This window comes from Lytechinus pictus, chromosome 16 (genome assembly GCF_037042905.1).
Source record: "Lytechinus pictus isolate F3 Inbred chromosome 16, Lp3.0, whole genome shotgun sequence".
Lineage (NCBI taxonomy): Eukaryota > Metazoa > Echinodermata > Echinoidea > Temnopleuroida > Toxopneustidae > Lytechinus > Lytechinus pictus.
This window is the reverse complement of record NC_087260.1, coordinates 22,529,663-22,547,492: the sequence shown is the minus strand read 5'-3', so window position 1 is coordinate 22,547,492 and position 17,830 is coordinate 22,529,663. Positions and strand designations below refer to the sequence as shown.

General features: G+C 36.4%; 1 protein-coding gene across 2 annotated transcripts; it reads left to right on the top strand.

The window, feature by feature from the left end:
• The first annotated feature begins 688 nt into the window (after positions 1–688).
• Positions 689–16,766, top strand: LOC135156961 (retinol dehydrogenase 11-like). 2 transcript variants are annotated; one of them, XR_010296002.1, is made up of 7 exons: positions 689–849; positions 4,274–4,420; positions 5,359–5,550; positions 7,063–7,341; positions 8,009–8,201; positions 11,948–13,791; positions 14,601–16,766. XR_010296002.1 is itself a non-coding variant. In XM_064111021.1 (6 exons), exons 1-6 carry the CDS (start codon positions 813–815, stop codon positions 12,045–12,047), a joined length of 948 nt encoding a protein of 315 aa, XP_063967091.1. In that variant the 5' UTR covers positions 689–812; the 3' UTR covers positions 12,048–16,766. The 2 variants fall into 2 exon arrangements, 1 of the variants encoding a protein (XP_063967091.1); XM_064111021.1 differs by having other exon boundaries at positions 11,948–16,766.
• Positions 16,767–17,830: the final 1,064 nt, after the last annotated feature.

Sequence of the window (17,830 nt, the reverse complement as noted above, 5' to 3'; positions counted from 1 at the left end):
ATTGTGTGTATTCTGACCTCTAATTTTGTTAAATTTCTGGGGCTGAAGTTGTGGCTTACTTGTGTATGGCAAATTATGGGAATGATCAGCTATGATATACTCTAATCAATTCTATCTGGCAATATTAATAACCAAAAGACTTTTCTCGCCATTAATAAGATATGATAAAGAAGCATTTTTTTTGGGGGGGGGGGCTTCCCATAGGTTTAACTACGATTCAAGAGTTGGACCATGGATTCATCCCACTCCTATTTTTTCTGGCCCTTTATACCCCCCCCAAAAAAAAAGTTTGAAATGACCCCCCCCCCCCCCTCCAGCTTAAAACCATTTTACAGCCCCTTCGTGAATGGTAAGAAGTGAAGGAATGAGCAGATGGGAGGGGAAGAGTATGTGCATATATGTAGAGAGAGAGGGGGGTGGGAGGGGGCAGCTATTGAGATGGGGGTTCCGGATAAGAGCTAGGAGAGGCCGGGAGCAAAATAAATAAAAGAGGTGGCTTGGGAAAGAGAGAGAGCTGCATGCGGTTTAGGGATCATTAGAACATTATGTTCAGGTGTGAGGGACTATTATTAAGTGAGTTGATAATGTTGGAAAGAGTCAGACTATACCAATTCAAAATATGCACCACAGAAGGGGGGGGGGCTGTTAATATTGAAAGCGTCAGCGCAGCTGAGCTGATTGTGCAATTTAGGACAAGCCACGCCCACTATATCGACTTCGCAAAGTTCATCCGAGCCAAAAAGGTGCCTAGATTTTGCATCAGGATATTCCGGCTGAATCGAAATTGAAATCCAGAGGTAGAGTTAATCACCATGGTAGCGGGAGTGACGATTGCCGCTGGTGCCGTTGGTAATTATCTAATAACTTAATCTAAATCATGTGTTTCATTCCTCCAGAATTAAGGTGTTACGGATCGATCAGTGTACCGGTACTGTGTAGCCCCACTCGTCGTACGGTACCCGCATGGCGGCGTATTAGTAACTCGAGTTCCGCCAGCGCGCCCCGGAGGCGCACAAAGGCTCGGCGCGGTCCAATGAAAGGCATGAGGGGATACGGATAGTTTAGTAGACTATCCTAATTATCCATTAATAACAATTTCAAATTATTTCTTCGTCATAAACGCACGCGGCCTAAGTTAATTTGTTGCCAAGCTGTCATATTTCAAATTAGACAGCTGGCAGCCGTCTGTTTCAAGGAGTTTTTTAACATTAAAAAAAAAAATTTGGTGAGTGCATGGCCATGGGCATGGAGCCAACTCAACTGTCGGAGTTCAGGGGCCGATTGAACGAAAGGGTCCTTTCCAAGGACCGTCTTTCATGTCGCCCATCTTTTATGATGCGCTATAAGCGGGGTGTTTCTGAAATTTATGATAAACAAATAAAATTCGTAAGCTTGCTTTTAAATCAAATTTTATACAATTTCATGAGATATCACATCATTTTATAAACAAATATTTTGTTTATTTTAACGGACAAATAAAATATATTTGCAGATAATTTATTTGAAATGTGTTTCACATGGCGTATCATAAAAGATGGGCGACACGAAAGACGGTCCTTGGAAAGACCCTTTCGTGCAATCGGCCCCAGCGCGGCGGAACAACCAACATAACACTAACAGAGGCCGAAGCTTTTGGTATAATTACAAATATTCCAGGCCATCATCATACATAGGTCATAGTCATAGACAGCTGGCAGCCGTCTGTTTCAAGGAGTTTTTCAAACATATTTTTATTTCTCCTCTGAGGCTCTGTCATGTCTGTATAGCCAGTTGTTGTGTGTCCGGACAGGTTGTGTGTCTGGACGATCAATTATTTTTAGAAAGTCATTTGGAAAAAATTACAAGTGAAGTTTCATCAATTTTTAGAACAAAATGTTAGAAAATACTATAGAGAACAAAAGAGAAGTTGATTACTATTAGTATTGAGTTCCTATTTTTAGTGTATACATGTGTATGATTACCTCAGGCGATGTTCGTGCAGGCTCCACTCCACTTCACTACCGCTACACTACGCTCCACCTACCCGAACATCGGGACAGTGAACTAGATCGGATATTCCGAGTCATAAAAGGTGGGATGGTAATCATGGTTATCGTAAAAATTAAAGAAAAAAAATATAAAGAGGGATATGAATGACTTAATATCTTACTTTACACCCGTATTTCACTCCGTGTCCATCCTCCGGTTATCCTCAAAATTGGTGATTTTGGGCCAGTATCTTTTTCCTCACACGTATTATTCACGGCCGATTTCAAAACATCGCATGCGATTGCGATCACCAATTTTGAGGATAACCGGAGGATGGACACGGAGTGAAATACGGGTGTAAAGTAAGATATTAAGTCATTTATATCCATCCCTCTTTATATTTTTTTTCTTTAATTTTTACGATAACCATGATTGCCATCCCACCTTTTATGACTCGGAATATCCGATCTAGTTCACTGTCCCGATGTTCGGGTAGGTGGAGCGTAGTGAAGTGGAGTGGAGCCTGCACGAACATCGCCTGAGGTAGTGTATGATGTACTATGTAGATCTATCCAAGGTCAAGGACAAAAATAAGAAGGCTTCAAAAATATAAAGTGTCCGGACACCTGACCCCCATCCTAATTGGTGAGTGGAGCCAACAGAGTTCAGCGGAACAACCAATATTAACAGAGACCGAAGCTTTTGGTCTACATCATACATGGCCATATCAAGCCAAGACCGTGTGTCCATGGCATGTGCATGAATTTTTGCAAGATTAAGTCCCAACTTCAAGCAAATCGCATAAGAGAAATTATTTCATGCGTATAGCTTGTCTTGTTTCTGGTTTTTGTCAAAATAATGTCACAGAAAAAACTGCTGTTATCAATTTTCAACTGAAATACATTATGAAGTACGAGCATCATGAGTTCAGACTATACCGTAACTTAGTTACAGTACAGGAACTCGTTCTTCCCATCCACCATCATTGAGTGGAATCACCTGAGTGACGCTGTCATCAACTCAAGTAAAGCTCATTCAAGAAGGCCATCGACAGAACCTTCTAATCGTCACTGCCCCCTCTCACCCGATGGGTTTATGCCCAGGAGGGCCCTGCATCATACACATCCAGATCGATCCAGACTTATTAGAGCCTATAGAGGGTTTTTTTTTTAAAATAAAAATGGAGCTTGCCTTGACTGCAAAGCATGTACAGACGATAACAATTTAACATAAATCTACTTGGAGATTTATACCAGTACCGTAGAACCAAGTTAGGCCTACAGGAAAAAGACAATGACCTGGTGGGTGTTTGATAAAGTTTTCATTAGTTACAAGCGACTATATGAACGACTGATGATGCTTTCTGGATAAATAAATCAACACTAATGAAAATTTGGTGTAGACCTTCGATCTATATCAAACATACTTTAGACCTAGTACCGCAAGAAAGGGTCAGTAATCGTTAGTATAGTCACTCGTAACTTCCGAACATTGGTACTCCCTCCTGGCCTATTGGAAAGATTTCAATCATGCACTCACCAGTCCAGAGTAAAGTTACATGAATATAAATCAAAATCCAGTATTAATTTTAATAAATAAACAAATCAGGTGGGTGTTTCATAAAGCTGTTCGTAAGTTAAGAGCGACTTTAAGAACGAGTGGTGAACCTTTCTTGTAGTAAATGGTATATTGAATCAGCGATGGTTTAGCGCGTAAGAAGGGTTCACCAGTCGCTCTTAAAGTCGCTCTTAACTTACGAACAGCTTTATGAAACGGCCCCCAGGAGTGTAATCCAAATACTATACAGAGACAGAGAAGATAAGATACATATATACATATTTTTATTCATACACAGGAAATTATGTTACAAACAAAATACTAGTAATTGTACAGTATTTCTGTCAGAAATAAATCTGAATCTGAGTATGCTATCTCAAATGTTTACAATCACATCAGTGCTAGACTTTATTTTAAAAGATTATTTAATTCAAGACTACCATACTTTTGCATCACTTGAAAATAATTAAGGCCAGCCACCCAGGAAGGTCAAATCAATACATTTGACCTCGGATTATCCCGTATTTTGAATGCAATCTGTTCTTCTTGATTTTGCCCTTTTTAAATAAAAAAATAAGATGGAAACAGGCGAAAAAAGATATAACAATTTTTGGGAGATATATTTCTTTCCTAATAGAGATACTAAGACGATGGAAATAGTTGATAATTTCCACAACATGGTGCGACTGTGATTTGTTTTGTTTGCACAAACATTGCAATAATTGTTCATTTTCTCCACACTTTATAGGTGCTGGTGTTGGCTGGGTCTTTTTGAAGCGCTGGCTCAGTGGAGGTCGTTGTCATAGCAACGCTCGTTTGGATGGAAAGACGGTCATCATTACTGGTTGTAACACAGGAATCGGCAGAGAATCTGCCAAGGACCTAGCTAAAAGAGGTGCAATAACAATGTTCTGCTTTTATATGAAAATACATGGAGTTGTAGAGTGCGCAAACCGTACTAAGATGCTCATGGCGCTAGCTTAGCAACAGTTATGTAATGTTGTATAACAAGCTACAAATATAAAGATATCAGCAAATAATTATTAAAATCTTTAATTGTTGCACTATAACAGAAATAATTTCTATAAAATTTTACCTCATGTCCATTGTCAGAATTCAGGCTACATCGCAATATACATGTAGCATTTAAATGCATCAGAATGGCATCTCTTTTAAACAGATTATTACATGTACCCCCACTCATCGGCAGAGGGGGGGGGGCTTTCACAACTTACTGTGTAATACTACAACATTGGATAAAGCTTTGACATTGCGTTGAATGGGGTTCCCCTTTTTTCTCGATCCTTTTTTTTTTTTACCTTCCAGTGTTCTTTGGGGCATTTCAGGTTCTCAATCACCCCCAGTCCCCGAGGTGTAATATTTTCCTTGCAATCTATGCATTTGGTCCGCCACTTTGGGAGCATTCCAGCATGAAATCAAAACACAAATTAATGCTAAGTAGGCCTATACTAAGTTCATTTGACTTAAGTATCCTACCCATTCCTCACTTGGGTGGTTTGTGGCAAGTGAATGGCGCCTTGCAAAAGGCACCACACGCCAGGCAATTGAAAATCCTGAAAATCAAAGCAAAATACAAATTCCTCCAGGAAATAATTACATTTTGTCACTACAAATACTGGTTTTATTTTACAGTAAATATGACCAAGGGAATCCTTATCAACAATCTTCTTTCTTCTCCCCCCCCCCCTCATTATTATTTGAAAACCTGAATTAAATTATCATGAAGTATTGTAGTTGTTATTTCTACTTTAATTTAGAACCCATGAATAAATCATTTACATAAATCTCCCTTTTTTTCATATAATTCCCAAGGAGCCAGAGTAATAATGGCATGCAGGAATATAGAGAAGGCAGAAGAAGCTCGACTGGACGTTGTAAGAGTGTCTGGTAGTTCCAACGTGGTGGTCAAGAAACTTGACCTGGCATCTATGAAATCCATCCGAAAGTTTGCAGAGGACATAAAGAAGGAAGAAAAACAGCTCAATATTCTTCTGAACAATGCTGGTAAGATTTACGAAAATTAGGATGATTGAAGTCACATGTGAAGTAAACTAAAAGTTAGTACACATCTTTTATTCTTCGGCATGCCATAGGTGTGGTTGCAGAGGCATTCTGTTTTGGGGTCAGTCATCCATCCATGCAATTTTCGTTCTTGCGATAACTTAAGTTGAACAGTTTGACGACCAACTTCAAATTTGCATTTATAAGTGAAAGTTTTGGGATATAAAAGTCAAAGGGCAAAGACGTTATTACAGGACTTCAATGAATTAAAGGCCATCAAAATTTGATGGCTTATCCCTTTTTAATAGCTCCTTTCAATGGCCTTAGAGATCTGTGATGTCCTTTTTTAAAAATCCATTTGTGCTGTAATATAGAACTTCCCCCTATGGTAGAAAAAAGTCCTTGCTTTAAGAATATCAAATTTTAAGGCCTTTTGCCTAAATCCAATGTCTGCTAATCTATTTTGATATCCATTATATTGCCTAGTGACTTTTTGGTATCCTTTGAACTCATGCGTAATAACAAATCTTGTCAATTATACCAGATGAAAAGTTGATTGAGGAGACTTGAAGCTTTTACGGGTCATATGTCTGCCATATTTGTGATTGAGTTCATCTCTAATTCTCAGATTTTTTTTTTTTGCAATGCACTGTATGTTAATTTTCTGTAGTCTCTGGCACTTGTTCACTGCAATCACCCTGCCTGTGGGGAATCTACAGGTTGGACTATGGCATGCCAATGCTGTACAGAGCACACACTTTAAAAAATGATTAAAATATCACTTTTGTGACCCAAATTACTAATTTCCATACAGTTGCAATTTATTTTTCATTAGTAACTTAGGAATAATTTTTGTATTCACTAGAGCGCTCAAAAACTTGAATTTTGGGCATATTTTTGTGTACGCCCTCTATTGGTGGAAAATAATATGGCAAGAAAATTTTCATTTTCTTATCTATTTTTAATTAAGAAAAAAATAATTTAAAGAATCAAATTTACTTAAGGGCCAAGTTGTATGACAAATAGGTGTAATGGAAACTGTCAGTGTAAAAAAATCAAGCATTTGTCCCAAAGAAAAAGAGAAAATAAGCCAAACATTGCCATCCTTATTTTGCCACACATGGAGATATAACTGAGAACAAGGTTATATCGTAACCTTGTTCATTGAATGAGTGGTCTCTGGTCTGTATTCTGAACCTGGGTTTAAATTAGATCGTGGTCTTATTCTGTGTTAAAATTATGGGAAGCCAAACATGTCAAAATTTGTTCACATGGTATGTTTCTTATGTTCACTGTGCTCTTTTCTAATTCTTTAATGGTGAAGACAGTCATCTTATTCATCCATCCTAGCTAGTTAAGAATGAGTTGAGTCAAATCAGCTGATACTATGAACCTCTACTGTAAGAAATTTATGTCACAATTGACTATCCATCTTGTTAAACCACAACTTAAGACCGAGGTTTAAATAAAACCCGACTTCAGAATATGGACCTATGATTGTTTGATATTTTGTAGGTATTATGATGTGTCCTCGGTGGGAGACAGAGGATGGTTTTGAGATGCAACTTGGTACCAACCACCTAGGTCATTTCCTATTGACTCTACTCCTCCTGGACCTCATCAAGTCGTCCGCTCCAAGCCGTATCGTTAACGTCTCTTCCGCTGCCCATGATAGGGGCAGCATGCATTTTGACGACATTTTGTTGAAGAAGAGCTACGGTCCAATGAAAGCATACGGACAGAGCAAGCTTGCAAATATTCTCTTTACACGGGAGCTAGCAAGACAACTTAAGGGTGAGTCTTCTAGAAAGCAAGCAGTGAAAAAAAGTCATGTTTTTTATTCATGTAAACATGAAAATAGAGAATTTTGCGATTGCATTCTGCCCATAAATCATCAATGTGGTTTTCAAATTCATTGACGTAAACATCGTGATTTGATGATTATTCATGTATTCATTTTGAAATATTCTATTCATCGCATCCACTGAGGAGTTTAACAAATTGTTCATTCTCATTCATGGTATCTTATAGAAGCCCAAGCGATTTGGTGGATTCACAATATGGTGCACCATAGATCGGTTGCAGTGGACAGGCCAATTTCTAATTTTGGGGTTGACATGGTGCGCAGGCAGCGCACAGTGCTAGTGTACTGTAATGTAACTGTGATGCTTCAAAAATGAAAACCATCTGGCAAAAACGTAGGAAGAATTTGCTGAAAACAGTCTAAATTCTGCAAAGAAATCTGTGGCAAATTTCTCTTCTCCCACCTCCTGGACCCTGGTAAACAGTGTAATCACATGCACGCACTATACTAGTACAGCACGTGCAGTTGTCTCCTTTTTCCCATGAGGCATTGCGATTTTCGGCTTGCCCGCTTTAACCTATAGCTGGTGCATCGTATTATGAATCCACCGAATGGTACAGACTATATAGAAATCTACTAATTCTTGTCTTCTATTAGGTACTGGTGTCACTTGCTACTCTCTACATCCTGGCGTGATCAACACAGAGCTTGTAAGGCACTTTCCGTCCTACGCTGCACCACTTCTTTTCCTCGGCAGTGCATTCTTGAAGACGCCGGAGCAAGGGGCACAGACAAACATCTACTGTTGTGTGGACGAGAAAGCGGGCCAAGAAACGGGACTCTACTACAAGTAAGTTTACAAATAGCTCATATTCATTTGAGCAAATGTCTTTCATTTTCTTCTACTCAGACACCCTGGTTACATTCTGCATTGGAATTTTGAGTCAAAGGCTAACAGAAACATTTTTGTCTCTCCTGCATGTGAGACTATAGGCGCTGCTTTTCCGACGGCGGCGGTGGCGTCATCAACATTGAAATCATAAGCTAAGGTTAAGTTTTTGAAATGTCATCATAATGTGGAAAGTATATTTATGTAGTTCATGAGAATTAGACATAAGGGTAATCAAGTATTGCCGAATGTCCTGCCTCAGTTTCAGGTCACATGACTATTGAAGTCAAAGGTCATGTAGCGTCAGTGAACTTTGGCAATGTTGGGGGAATCAAAATTCAAATCTTAACCAAGGTTAAGTTTTTGAAATGTCGTCATAACTTTGACAAAATATAGATCTATTTCATAAAACTTGGACATGATATTCAGGGATACATGGTTGTTCTTATAATGTATAAGAACAACCATGTATCCCTGAATATCCTGTCCATGTTTCAGGTCACATGACCGAAATCAAAGGTCATTTAAGCAGGGTGCTACATAACTTTTTTGAAGCACTTGCCCAGTCGGGCAAGTAAATTTTCAAATAGTTGGAAAATACTTGCCCGAATATAGATTTCACTTGCCCGAAAAAATCCTTCAAAACAAAGTTTTATTGCTTCAAAACAAGTTATAGCCTTATAGTTTTACATACCATACCATTGACGGCTTTAAAAATACATTTTTCAACATGACTACTGATGTACCTTGTAGTTGTATTTCTTTTTTTTTTAATGATTTTTATCTTGAACATCATGACAAAATAAATGGTAAATATGCTCTTTTATTAATTTCCTAATCTCATATATTTTCCATATATTTTGGAGGGGACTAGGACACACAATAAAAAAAGGGGAAATCACTGAAAATAACCAGAGAAAAAAAAATGAAGAGAGGGGGAGAGAATGAAAGAAAAAAAAGTAAGAAGAAAGACAGAAAGGACGAAGAAATAAAGGAAGGAAGAAAGAAAAAAAAAGAAATAAAGAGAGATAGAGAATGGCTGCGGGGAAGAGAAAGATGGAAAGAAAGAAAGAAGGGAAAGGAGGATGGAAAGAAAAAAGAAAGAAAAAAAAAAATAGGGAAAAAATGAGAGGAAGAGAAAGAAAGGAATGAATAAAAGGAAAACAAAAAGAAAAAAGGGAAACAGAAAGGAAGGAAAAGGGAAAGAAAGAAAACGAGAGAAAGGAAAGAAGGAAGATAGGAAGAAAGAAAAGGTATAAGGATAAATGGAAGGAAAAAAAAGAAAAAAAGAAAAGAAAGATACAACAAAAGACAGAAAGAAATGAAGGAAGGCAGAAAGAAAAAATAAGGAAGAAAAGGAAGGATGGATTGAAAAAAAAAAATCAAAAGAACAAAAGAAAATCAGAAAGATAGAAGGAAAGAAAGGAAGAAAGAAAGAAGGAAGGAAAGAAAAAAAATAGAAAAAAACTAAGGGGAAGAGAAAGGAAGGAAAGCAAGGAACGAATAAAAAAAGAAAAAGGAAGAAAGAAAAGAGAAAAAGAAAAGGTAAAGGATTGATGGAAGGAAGGAAAAGAGAAAGAAAGAAAATGAGAGAAAGGAAAGAAGGAAGATAGGAAGAAAGAAAAGGTCTAAGGATAGATGGAAGGAAGGAAAAAAAAAGAAGAAAAAAAAAGAAAGATACAACAAGACTGAAAGAAATGAAGGAAGGAATGAAGGAAAGAGATGAAGGAAGGCAGAAAGAAAAAATAAGGAAGAAAAGAGATGGATGGAAAAAAGAAAGAACGAAAGACAGAAATAAAGAAAAACAGAACGAAAGAAAGAAAGAAGGAAAGAAAGGAAGGAAGGAGAAAGAAAGAATGAAAGACAAAAAGAAAGGAAGGAAAGAAATAAAGAAAGAAAAGAAAGAATGAAAGGGATGAAGAAAAAAAGACAGGAAGAAAAGGTAAAGAATGGATGGACGGAAGGAAGACAGTAAGAAAGAATGAAAGGAAGGGGAAAAGAAGGAAGGATTAAAGAAAGAGGTAAACAAAGGTTGGATGGAAGGATGAAAGAAAAAAAGATATAAAGAAAAGAATGACAGCAATAGTAACAGAAAAAATGAACAAAAGAAGGAAGGAAATTTAAAGAAATAAAGAGAGATTCAAAAGAAGGAAAGATAGGCAGAAAGAAATAGAGAGGAAGAAAGCTCAAACTATCCAGTCATAAATAAAGAAGAAATTCTATCAATTTCCTTGGCTAAAAAAATAGTTACGAAAGAAACCACGTTTATCAACATACACACAAATGCATATGTGGGACTGTCAAACAATGTATTTCAGTGTGTGCGATACAGACGATCATTCGAAACCCGATCTTTTTTAAGCATAACCGAACTGAAAATTTCTCCTTTTACTGCTTACAAATGACAGAGCTACCCTAATTTTTAGGAAATATGGACATTAAAAGAATTTTCATTGGTGAGAAATGTGAATTTGGACAGTTCTGTGGGAGATATCTTACAGAGCAAACTTCGTTCGTGCAGCACCGTACACCGTAGAAACTTTACTACATGCATCGGCTGCGTGGACTAGGCGCTAGCTAGCTATGTATGCTAGACTGCCATTGATTCTGTGTGTGTGTGTACGTCTCTGAGCTGTGTGTTTATTGCAGAAAATGGCGCAAATTTTGCAATTCGAATTATAAACTCTTTTGAAAGAAGAAATTAATGATATTGCTTTTTTGGTCTTTTTCTTTTCTATATTTTGATGGTGAAATATGGGGAATCTTTCTAAAATATAATTTCCATAGGAGAATTTTGCTTGCCCGATTCGGGCAAGCAGTTTTTGTCTTTGCTTCAAAACACTTGCCTGACTCTAACTTTTACTTGCCCCGGGCAATCGGGCAAGCGCTTATGTTGCACCCTGATTTAAGGTCAATGAACTTTGGCCGTTTTGAGGGTATAGTTGAATTGGCATCATGACTTATGAAGTTTATGGATCTAGTTCATGAAATAAAGACATAAGGTAATCAAGTATGAATGATTGTTTTGCACATGTCTTAGGTCACATGGTCATGGACAAAAGTCATTTTGGATCAATGGACATAATATTTTATCATCATTTGAATGTTTTGTTATGTGAATAATTATTAAATAGCTCAAAGTCAGCACTGCTGCTATATCGAATTATGTAATGCAGGCGAGACTGCCTGTGGCATTCCACTTGTTTTCAATTACTTCATTGATGACAGGGAAAATATCATTTTATCACAATCTCAAGGCATTCTAACTGATAAACTTGAGCTTGTGATGCTGCAAGCTCCATCAGACCTTATTACTTATTGCATAGTTGCTGATACAGCGCAACAGTGAAATCCAAATCAACGTTTTGTTTGTTGTTTTGGATGATGTTTGAAGGTTTGCATGGTGGTACGAACAATCGCGGAAGAGGTTCACGGTACACCATGTGTAAAGTCCTGGAAGGACTCAGATAAGAAAAATTGATAGAAATGGAGGCAAAAGGGAAAGATGAGAAAGTGGAGGCCTGATAGTAGAGTATTCTTTTCAAAATGAGTGTAGTCCTTCAACCAGAAGGAGTGGAAAGCTGAGTAGTAGGCAGGCTTGAGTTAGAAGGCTTGAGTAGGTGAGAGAAGGCTGGCTTGAGTCGGCGAATGGAGTAGTACTCTCTTGCTCCTGCTATTACTATTATTTTTCCTTCTAATTCATCCAGGGATTGTGCTACAGCTACACCAACCAAGGCTGCTCAAGACAACGAGGCAGCAAAGAAACTTTGGGATCTCAGTCTCAAGCTGGTGGGGCTTGAGGAGTAGGGAGCTTTGTGATCCCAAAACACTTGGCTGGTATCCAATTCAATACTTGGATTTAATAAAACTTATTCAAGTACCATTCTTTACTGAGTCATATTCAGTTCTGTTCCCTGTTGCATAAAAGTAACTATGATAATAATGTGCGAGCCAATGGTTACTATGGTAACAGTGATCAACAGCCAATCAAAGTCATGGATATTGTGGAAATTACCGTTGGATGGCAAATTAACTATCACGCAACGGGCCAAGATCGTTGAGCTGTGTTTAAACTAATGTTCTTTCATAGAAGCAGTGTGATCATCATGAAATAATGCAGTTAACATGTCCCACAGAATGCATATTACTTCTGTGCCAGATGGTGTCTGTATACCCCTAAACTTTACCTGTCAATGAAGGCCTCCAAATTTTATTGATACTACTCAAAAGGTGTTATTAGAGTTTTATCGAAATATCCAAAGTTGGGATACCAATATAATGGGTTATCTTAAAGGAGAATGAAACTCTTGGAGCAAGTTAGCTTTTGTGAAAGCAGAAAAATCAAAGAATAAGATCAACAAAACTTTGATTAAAATAGGACTAGCAATAAAAGAGTTATGAGCATTTGAATGTCGAGATCACTAATGCTATGGAGATCCTCCCATTGGCAATGCGACCAAGATCTGTGATGTCACACACGTACAACTCTCCCATTTGGACACTGAAAATATACCCCAAAACATCTCTTTTTGCTCATTCTAATCATATGACAAACGATTCATCAATGATATAATGTTGTGAAACCTCTGTACTTGTCATCTCATAAAGAGAACACCTCACCTTGTGATAGACTCTATAAAAGTGAGAATATAAGTGAAATAAGTACTAAAGTAATGAGGGAGTTGTACGTGTGTGATATCACAGATCTTGGTCGCATTGCCGTTGAGGGGATCTACATGGCACTAGTGATCTCAATATTCGAATGCTCATAACTTTCTTATTATTCATTCAATCTTCCTCAAACTTTCAACAATATGTTTCTTTGATTTTTCTCTTTGATATGGATTCAGCTGGTTTCAAGGGTTTCATTCTCCTTTAAGTAAATAAACCACTGTTTTTTTTTCAAACTCTGATATTGAATTGAATACCAGCCTTGGGTTTCATATTTTCAAACAATTTTTGATCTGAAATGATTTCTATACTGATTGCTATACTGATACGAAAATCACGTCTAATAGGCAAATCATGCACTACTATAGAATGATCTTTGATGAGGTTTGAGAAGCGAATCAATTAGAAGCATAAACCAAAGTTTGTCTTTTTGCAGCATCTGTAGAAGAGAGTTCACAGCATCTGTCAACATCAGAAAATCTTCATATTTTGAAATGAAATTGTTAGCCATGTTCTAAACATGCAACATTTTTTTAATGCACATTTCGCAGTAAAACATGCTTACCTAGTGTGTGTCATAGCTGATCCAATATCCCTAGATTACGTCGGAGACAACATGAGGATGTAGCACTCAAATTGAATGGAGGGTAGCCATTTTGAAACTGGTTAGGTAGGTTGTACATGTCTTTATCGCACTTGGGTAGAATTCAAGTCAATCATGCTTTCAGGTTACATGTATGGCATAATTCAAGTAGTGGTCATGTCTTGTGAATATTAATACCGAGTCTGCATCGCCAATTCTGTCAAAATGTCCGTATCTGAGCTTTGGAACAACTTACCTGACATAATTGAACTGGCTAATACAGTTGAATAGTTTCAGGCTGCGTTTATGCGACCTCAAGCCAGAATCATGATTTGAATCATGATTCAAAACACAAACATGAATCACAATATCACAGAATCAGCGTTTAGACGACCTTCATTCCAATGCTGTTTCTCCTCAGATTCGGGCCAATCCAGTGCGCATCACTAGTGCGCAGTTTGACATAGGAAGTTTTTCGCACGTGTTTCGGCTCTCGAAAATTCTTTTGCTTCCATCAAAATTCAGTCTATACCTCATTTTGTTTACTTCTATCATAAAGGGTCCATATGCTTCTATTCATCTTGTTAGTTTATCCAAAATGGTGTTCGGAAGTGAATTTCAGCGTAGATCCAATTTGATATTGATACTGTATACTCAACAACAACTGAGATCATTGTCTGTCCAGTTAATTCATTTACTAGAACTTGAAGTTGAAGACATGACCAAAAAATGAAAAGTAGTGGACGATGCGATGACCAACACAGAACTTGAACATGACAAGAAATGAATTCATAGTCATGTACATACAATGAGCATATAGAGCGCCTTGAGCTTGGCAAGAGTCAAACCGAAAGTAGCCCGACACAACAGTGAGGTCATATAATCATGATTGTAATCACGATATCGTTTATTCGAACATTTTCGTACGTGATTCTGCAGAAACGTCTTTCCAAACGCCCCTGTTTTCGTGTTTCATGTTTGTGATTCTAATCATGATTATATTCAATTTCGACTAAACGCAATCGTGATTCTGCAGAATCATGATTTGAATCATGATTCAAATCATGATTCTAGGGTAAAAAAGTGGCGGATAAACGCACCCTCAGACCCTTTTGAAGGCATTCCTAAATTGGAAAAAAAATGAATTGATTTAAGGCTTACAAATGAAGAGAAAAATTATATATTATGGATTATATATATGCTGCTCTGTAAAAACAGGCATTCCTTTTAACTCCTTTTAATACTACTGCAGCACATATAGACTTGATAGGATCATTGAGAAATGAAAGTTTGTAATTATCATTATTGAAAATTGCTTTATTGGCAATGAGTGGATGGATTATACACAATAGTATAGGTAGTTAGATACTAGTGCAAATATTAGTACAGGGTTTAACACTTGCATATTCTGCATATTGTAGTAGACACTACTTAAACTGAAAGTGCTTGTACAAATCCTTCATTATGTTTGTTTTGTTAAGATGGAAATTCATCAGCATTTCTTTGTCATCTATTGATTTATGGTTCTGTTACTTTTTGTCTTTCAAAATTGTAAAAGTCAATCATGGATATCATTTGCTATTTAACACTTTGCCTGCCTTGTTTGACTAGAGTCACATACAGCAGACTGCCAAGTTCAACTCAGTCGCAACTGTAGTCACATTCTGTTCATACACACAAACATAATAGTAATGTGTGCATCGGATTGTAGTGTGTACACACAAAGATTGTCTTTACAATAAACCAATCAAAAGCTATTGTGAGCTGAATAAGCATATTCTATGCGAAACCCCTCAAAAAGGTTGCACCTTGAAATTAATGTGGTGCAGGAGTGATTCTGCCCATGGCGGGCAAAGAGTTAATCTATTGACTTCTGAAATTTTGTAATTCTCATAGGCTTTGACACTTTGTACATGATCCTTTCAGTCCCAATAGGTGAAATAAGTTAGCCTTTCTAACGGTCTAATCTAGCCCAACATCAAGCTTATTGGAATGTTTTAGAGAAATATATCAAAATAAGATATAAAATAGGAAATTTATAAAATTCCACATCTTGCTTATTTAACACAGGAAGATAAGAATGGGTAAACTAATGACAGCACACACTCATTATTTATTTTGTATCTTTAATTATATGAAGTATGAAATTCTCTTCTTAATCATTAGCCCAAGAGCTTCCTTTATATAAAATTGGCAAAAATATTAATTTCATATCATGTGTTCGTGTCTGTGACACCATTTGCTTTCTAATTCCATATCAAGCATGCTGTGCATATTGAATTCAAGTGAAAATTTGGAATAACTTTTTTTTTTACATCTGAAATTTTCAATAGCATGCTTGTTTGATGTTCCTCTAGTATTTGAACTGATACTTACATAAAAGAATGGTAGCCTTCAAGGTACAGCTCTATGTGATTAGTCTCTTCCCTCAATATTTTACAAGTATAATGTGGTTTTGTGAAGAATCATTGTTGGCCCTGTGACATAAAAGCTTTGCCATGAATTGCATATATGTATATTATAGAGCCACTCTAATCGTCTTTCTGTAGTTTACTTCCATTTAGCTATTTAATTAAATGTCATGTGAAAAATTTTGATATGAATACTGATATGTATTAGATCTTTAGCCTGTCTTAGATTTTTCATATTATTTTTATTGGTGCGCAGGGCCCCTATTGTTGGTACCTGTTTTGCTAATATGTTGACCCATCAGTATTAAATGTGAATGACCATTTTCTTACAGTATCTTTAGTGGTAATATTGATTCTACAGAACAGAGGAATGATTGTGAATTCCAAAAAATAAAGAGAAATTGAACTGCATCACAGTGATAAAATAAATCTCTCTCGTCGATCAGGCGCTGCACAGCGGCTGCCAAGCCCACAATCAATTGGGCAAAACAAATTTTCGGAATATTTCATTTCTTGTGTCTATTTCGAACAATAAAAGATTAGATTTTCATTTATTTTTTTATTTTTTTTTTTCTGATGGAAAAAATGACTGGAAATTCCAGACTCCTTTTTTTTCTGGGATGCTCTGTAAGTGTAGTTAGCAATTTATTACAGGTTAGTTATAAAACTCTTTTCACCCTTGGTAATAAAAAACACCTATCACTATGACATCAACTTCCTCTTAAAAACCAATTATTAAGTTATAATTTATGATCATGTGAAAAGTTCTGGGTATGTTGTATATTTATTGAATCTCTTTCAAATCAGTATTGATTCATATATAAACTTTTAGATTAAACTAATATTGATATTTTTAGAGAATGATCAATGCGTAATGTTTCTTTTATTCAGATTCTTTGAATGTGTGTATGACCATTTATGACATGAAGATATTTTAAAATCATCCCTTTTTTAAATTTCATCATATTCATACAGTAGTACAAATAGATGTTTAAAGTTTAAGCAATGCTTCATGCAAATTGCATTATTCATGTATTTTGTTATTAAGCATAAACAAGGAAAGGATCAACAAGAAGTGACACTTTTGGCACAAGGTGCTATTCATGCTTGTAGCTATAGTTGAGAACAAATAATTATAATCAATTCAAATAATCTATTTTCAATAAAGTAGTTAAAACCGGAGTAAAGAGTTGGTGTGATAGCAATATAATTGTCAAAAGTATGCATTTTTCCTTTCTCTAACTACAAATGCTAAATTATGTGCATCCATACCATGAAGTTTACATGAATGATTTAATGTAGACTCGACATTCTGAATTATTATAAGACTTAGTATATAGAGATTCTCAGACATAAAATCAAACAATAAGCCATTTATCTTCCTGATTTTTTGCTTAATAACATTTATTTTATAATAGTAACAACATACTATCGTGTAATAATAATGGATTTGTCACATTGAAAATCAAGGGTAAGAAACTTAGGCCCGTATTCTGAAGTCGGGTTTCATTTAAACTAGGGTTTAAAGTTGTGGTTTAAGTATGGATAGCCAATTGTTACATAAATCACTAACAGTAGAGATATCATATTTCAGCTCATTTGGCTCTCAAAGCATCCATAATTGTATAAATAAAAGTATAAATAGATGATTTCTTCACCATCGATGAATCAGAAAAGAGCACAGTAAACATAATAAACATAAACTTAATAAAAATTTTGACACTTTTGGCTTCCTATAATTTTCGCACATAGACCATGGTCTAAGACCAAGTTAAACCCGACTTCAGAATACGGGCCTTAGGATCTAGAAAGGTAACACCACACACAACATATCTGACATGAACATTGGGAAAATATTGCATTATATTTTATCGCTCTGTTTACTTACAGTATGTACAGTTTTTATTGTATAGGCCTGCTGAAAT

Bases quoted from the DNA above. Each gene is read 5' to 3' on its own strand.
- LOC135156961 (XM_064111021.1), top strand. From the start codon at position 813: ATGGTAGCGGGAGTGACGATTGCCGCTGGTGCCGTTG. The intron at 4,421-5,358 runs GTGCAATAACAA...ATAATTCCCAAG, and splicing joins CAAGGACCTAGCTAAAAGAG to GAGCCAGAGTAATAATGGCA. The intron at 7,342-8,008 runs GTGAGTCTTCTA...GTCTTCTATTAG, and splicing joins GCTAGCAAGACAACTTAAGG to GTACTGGTGTCACTTGCTAC.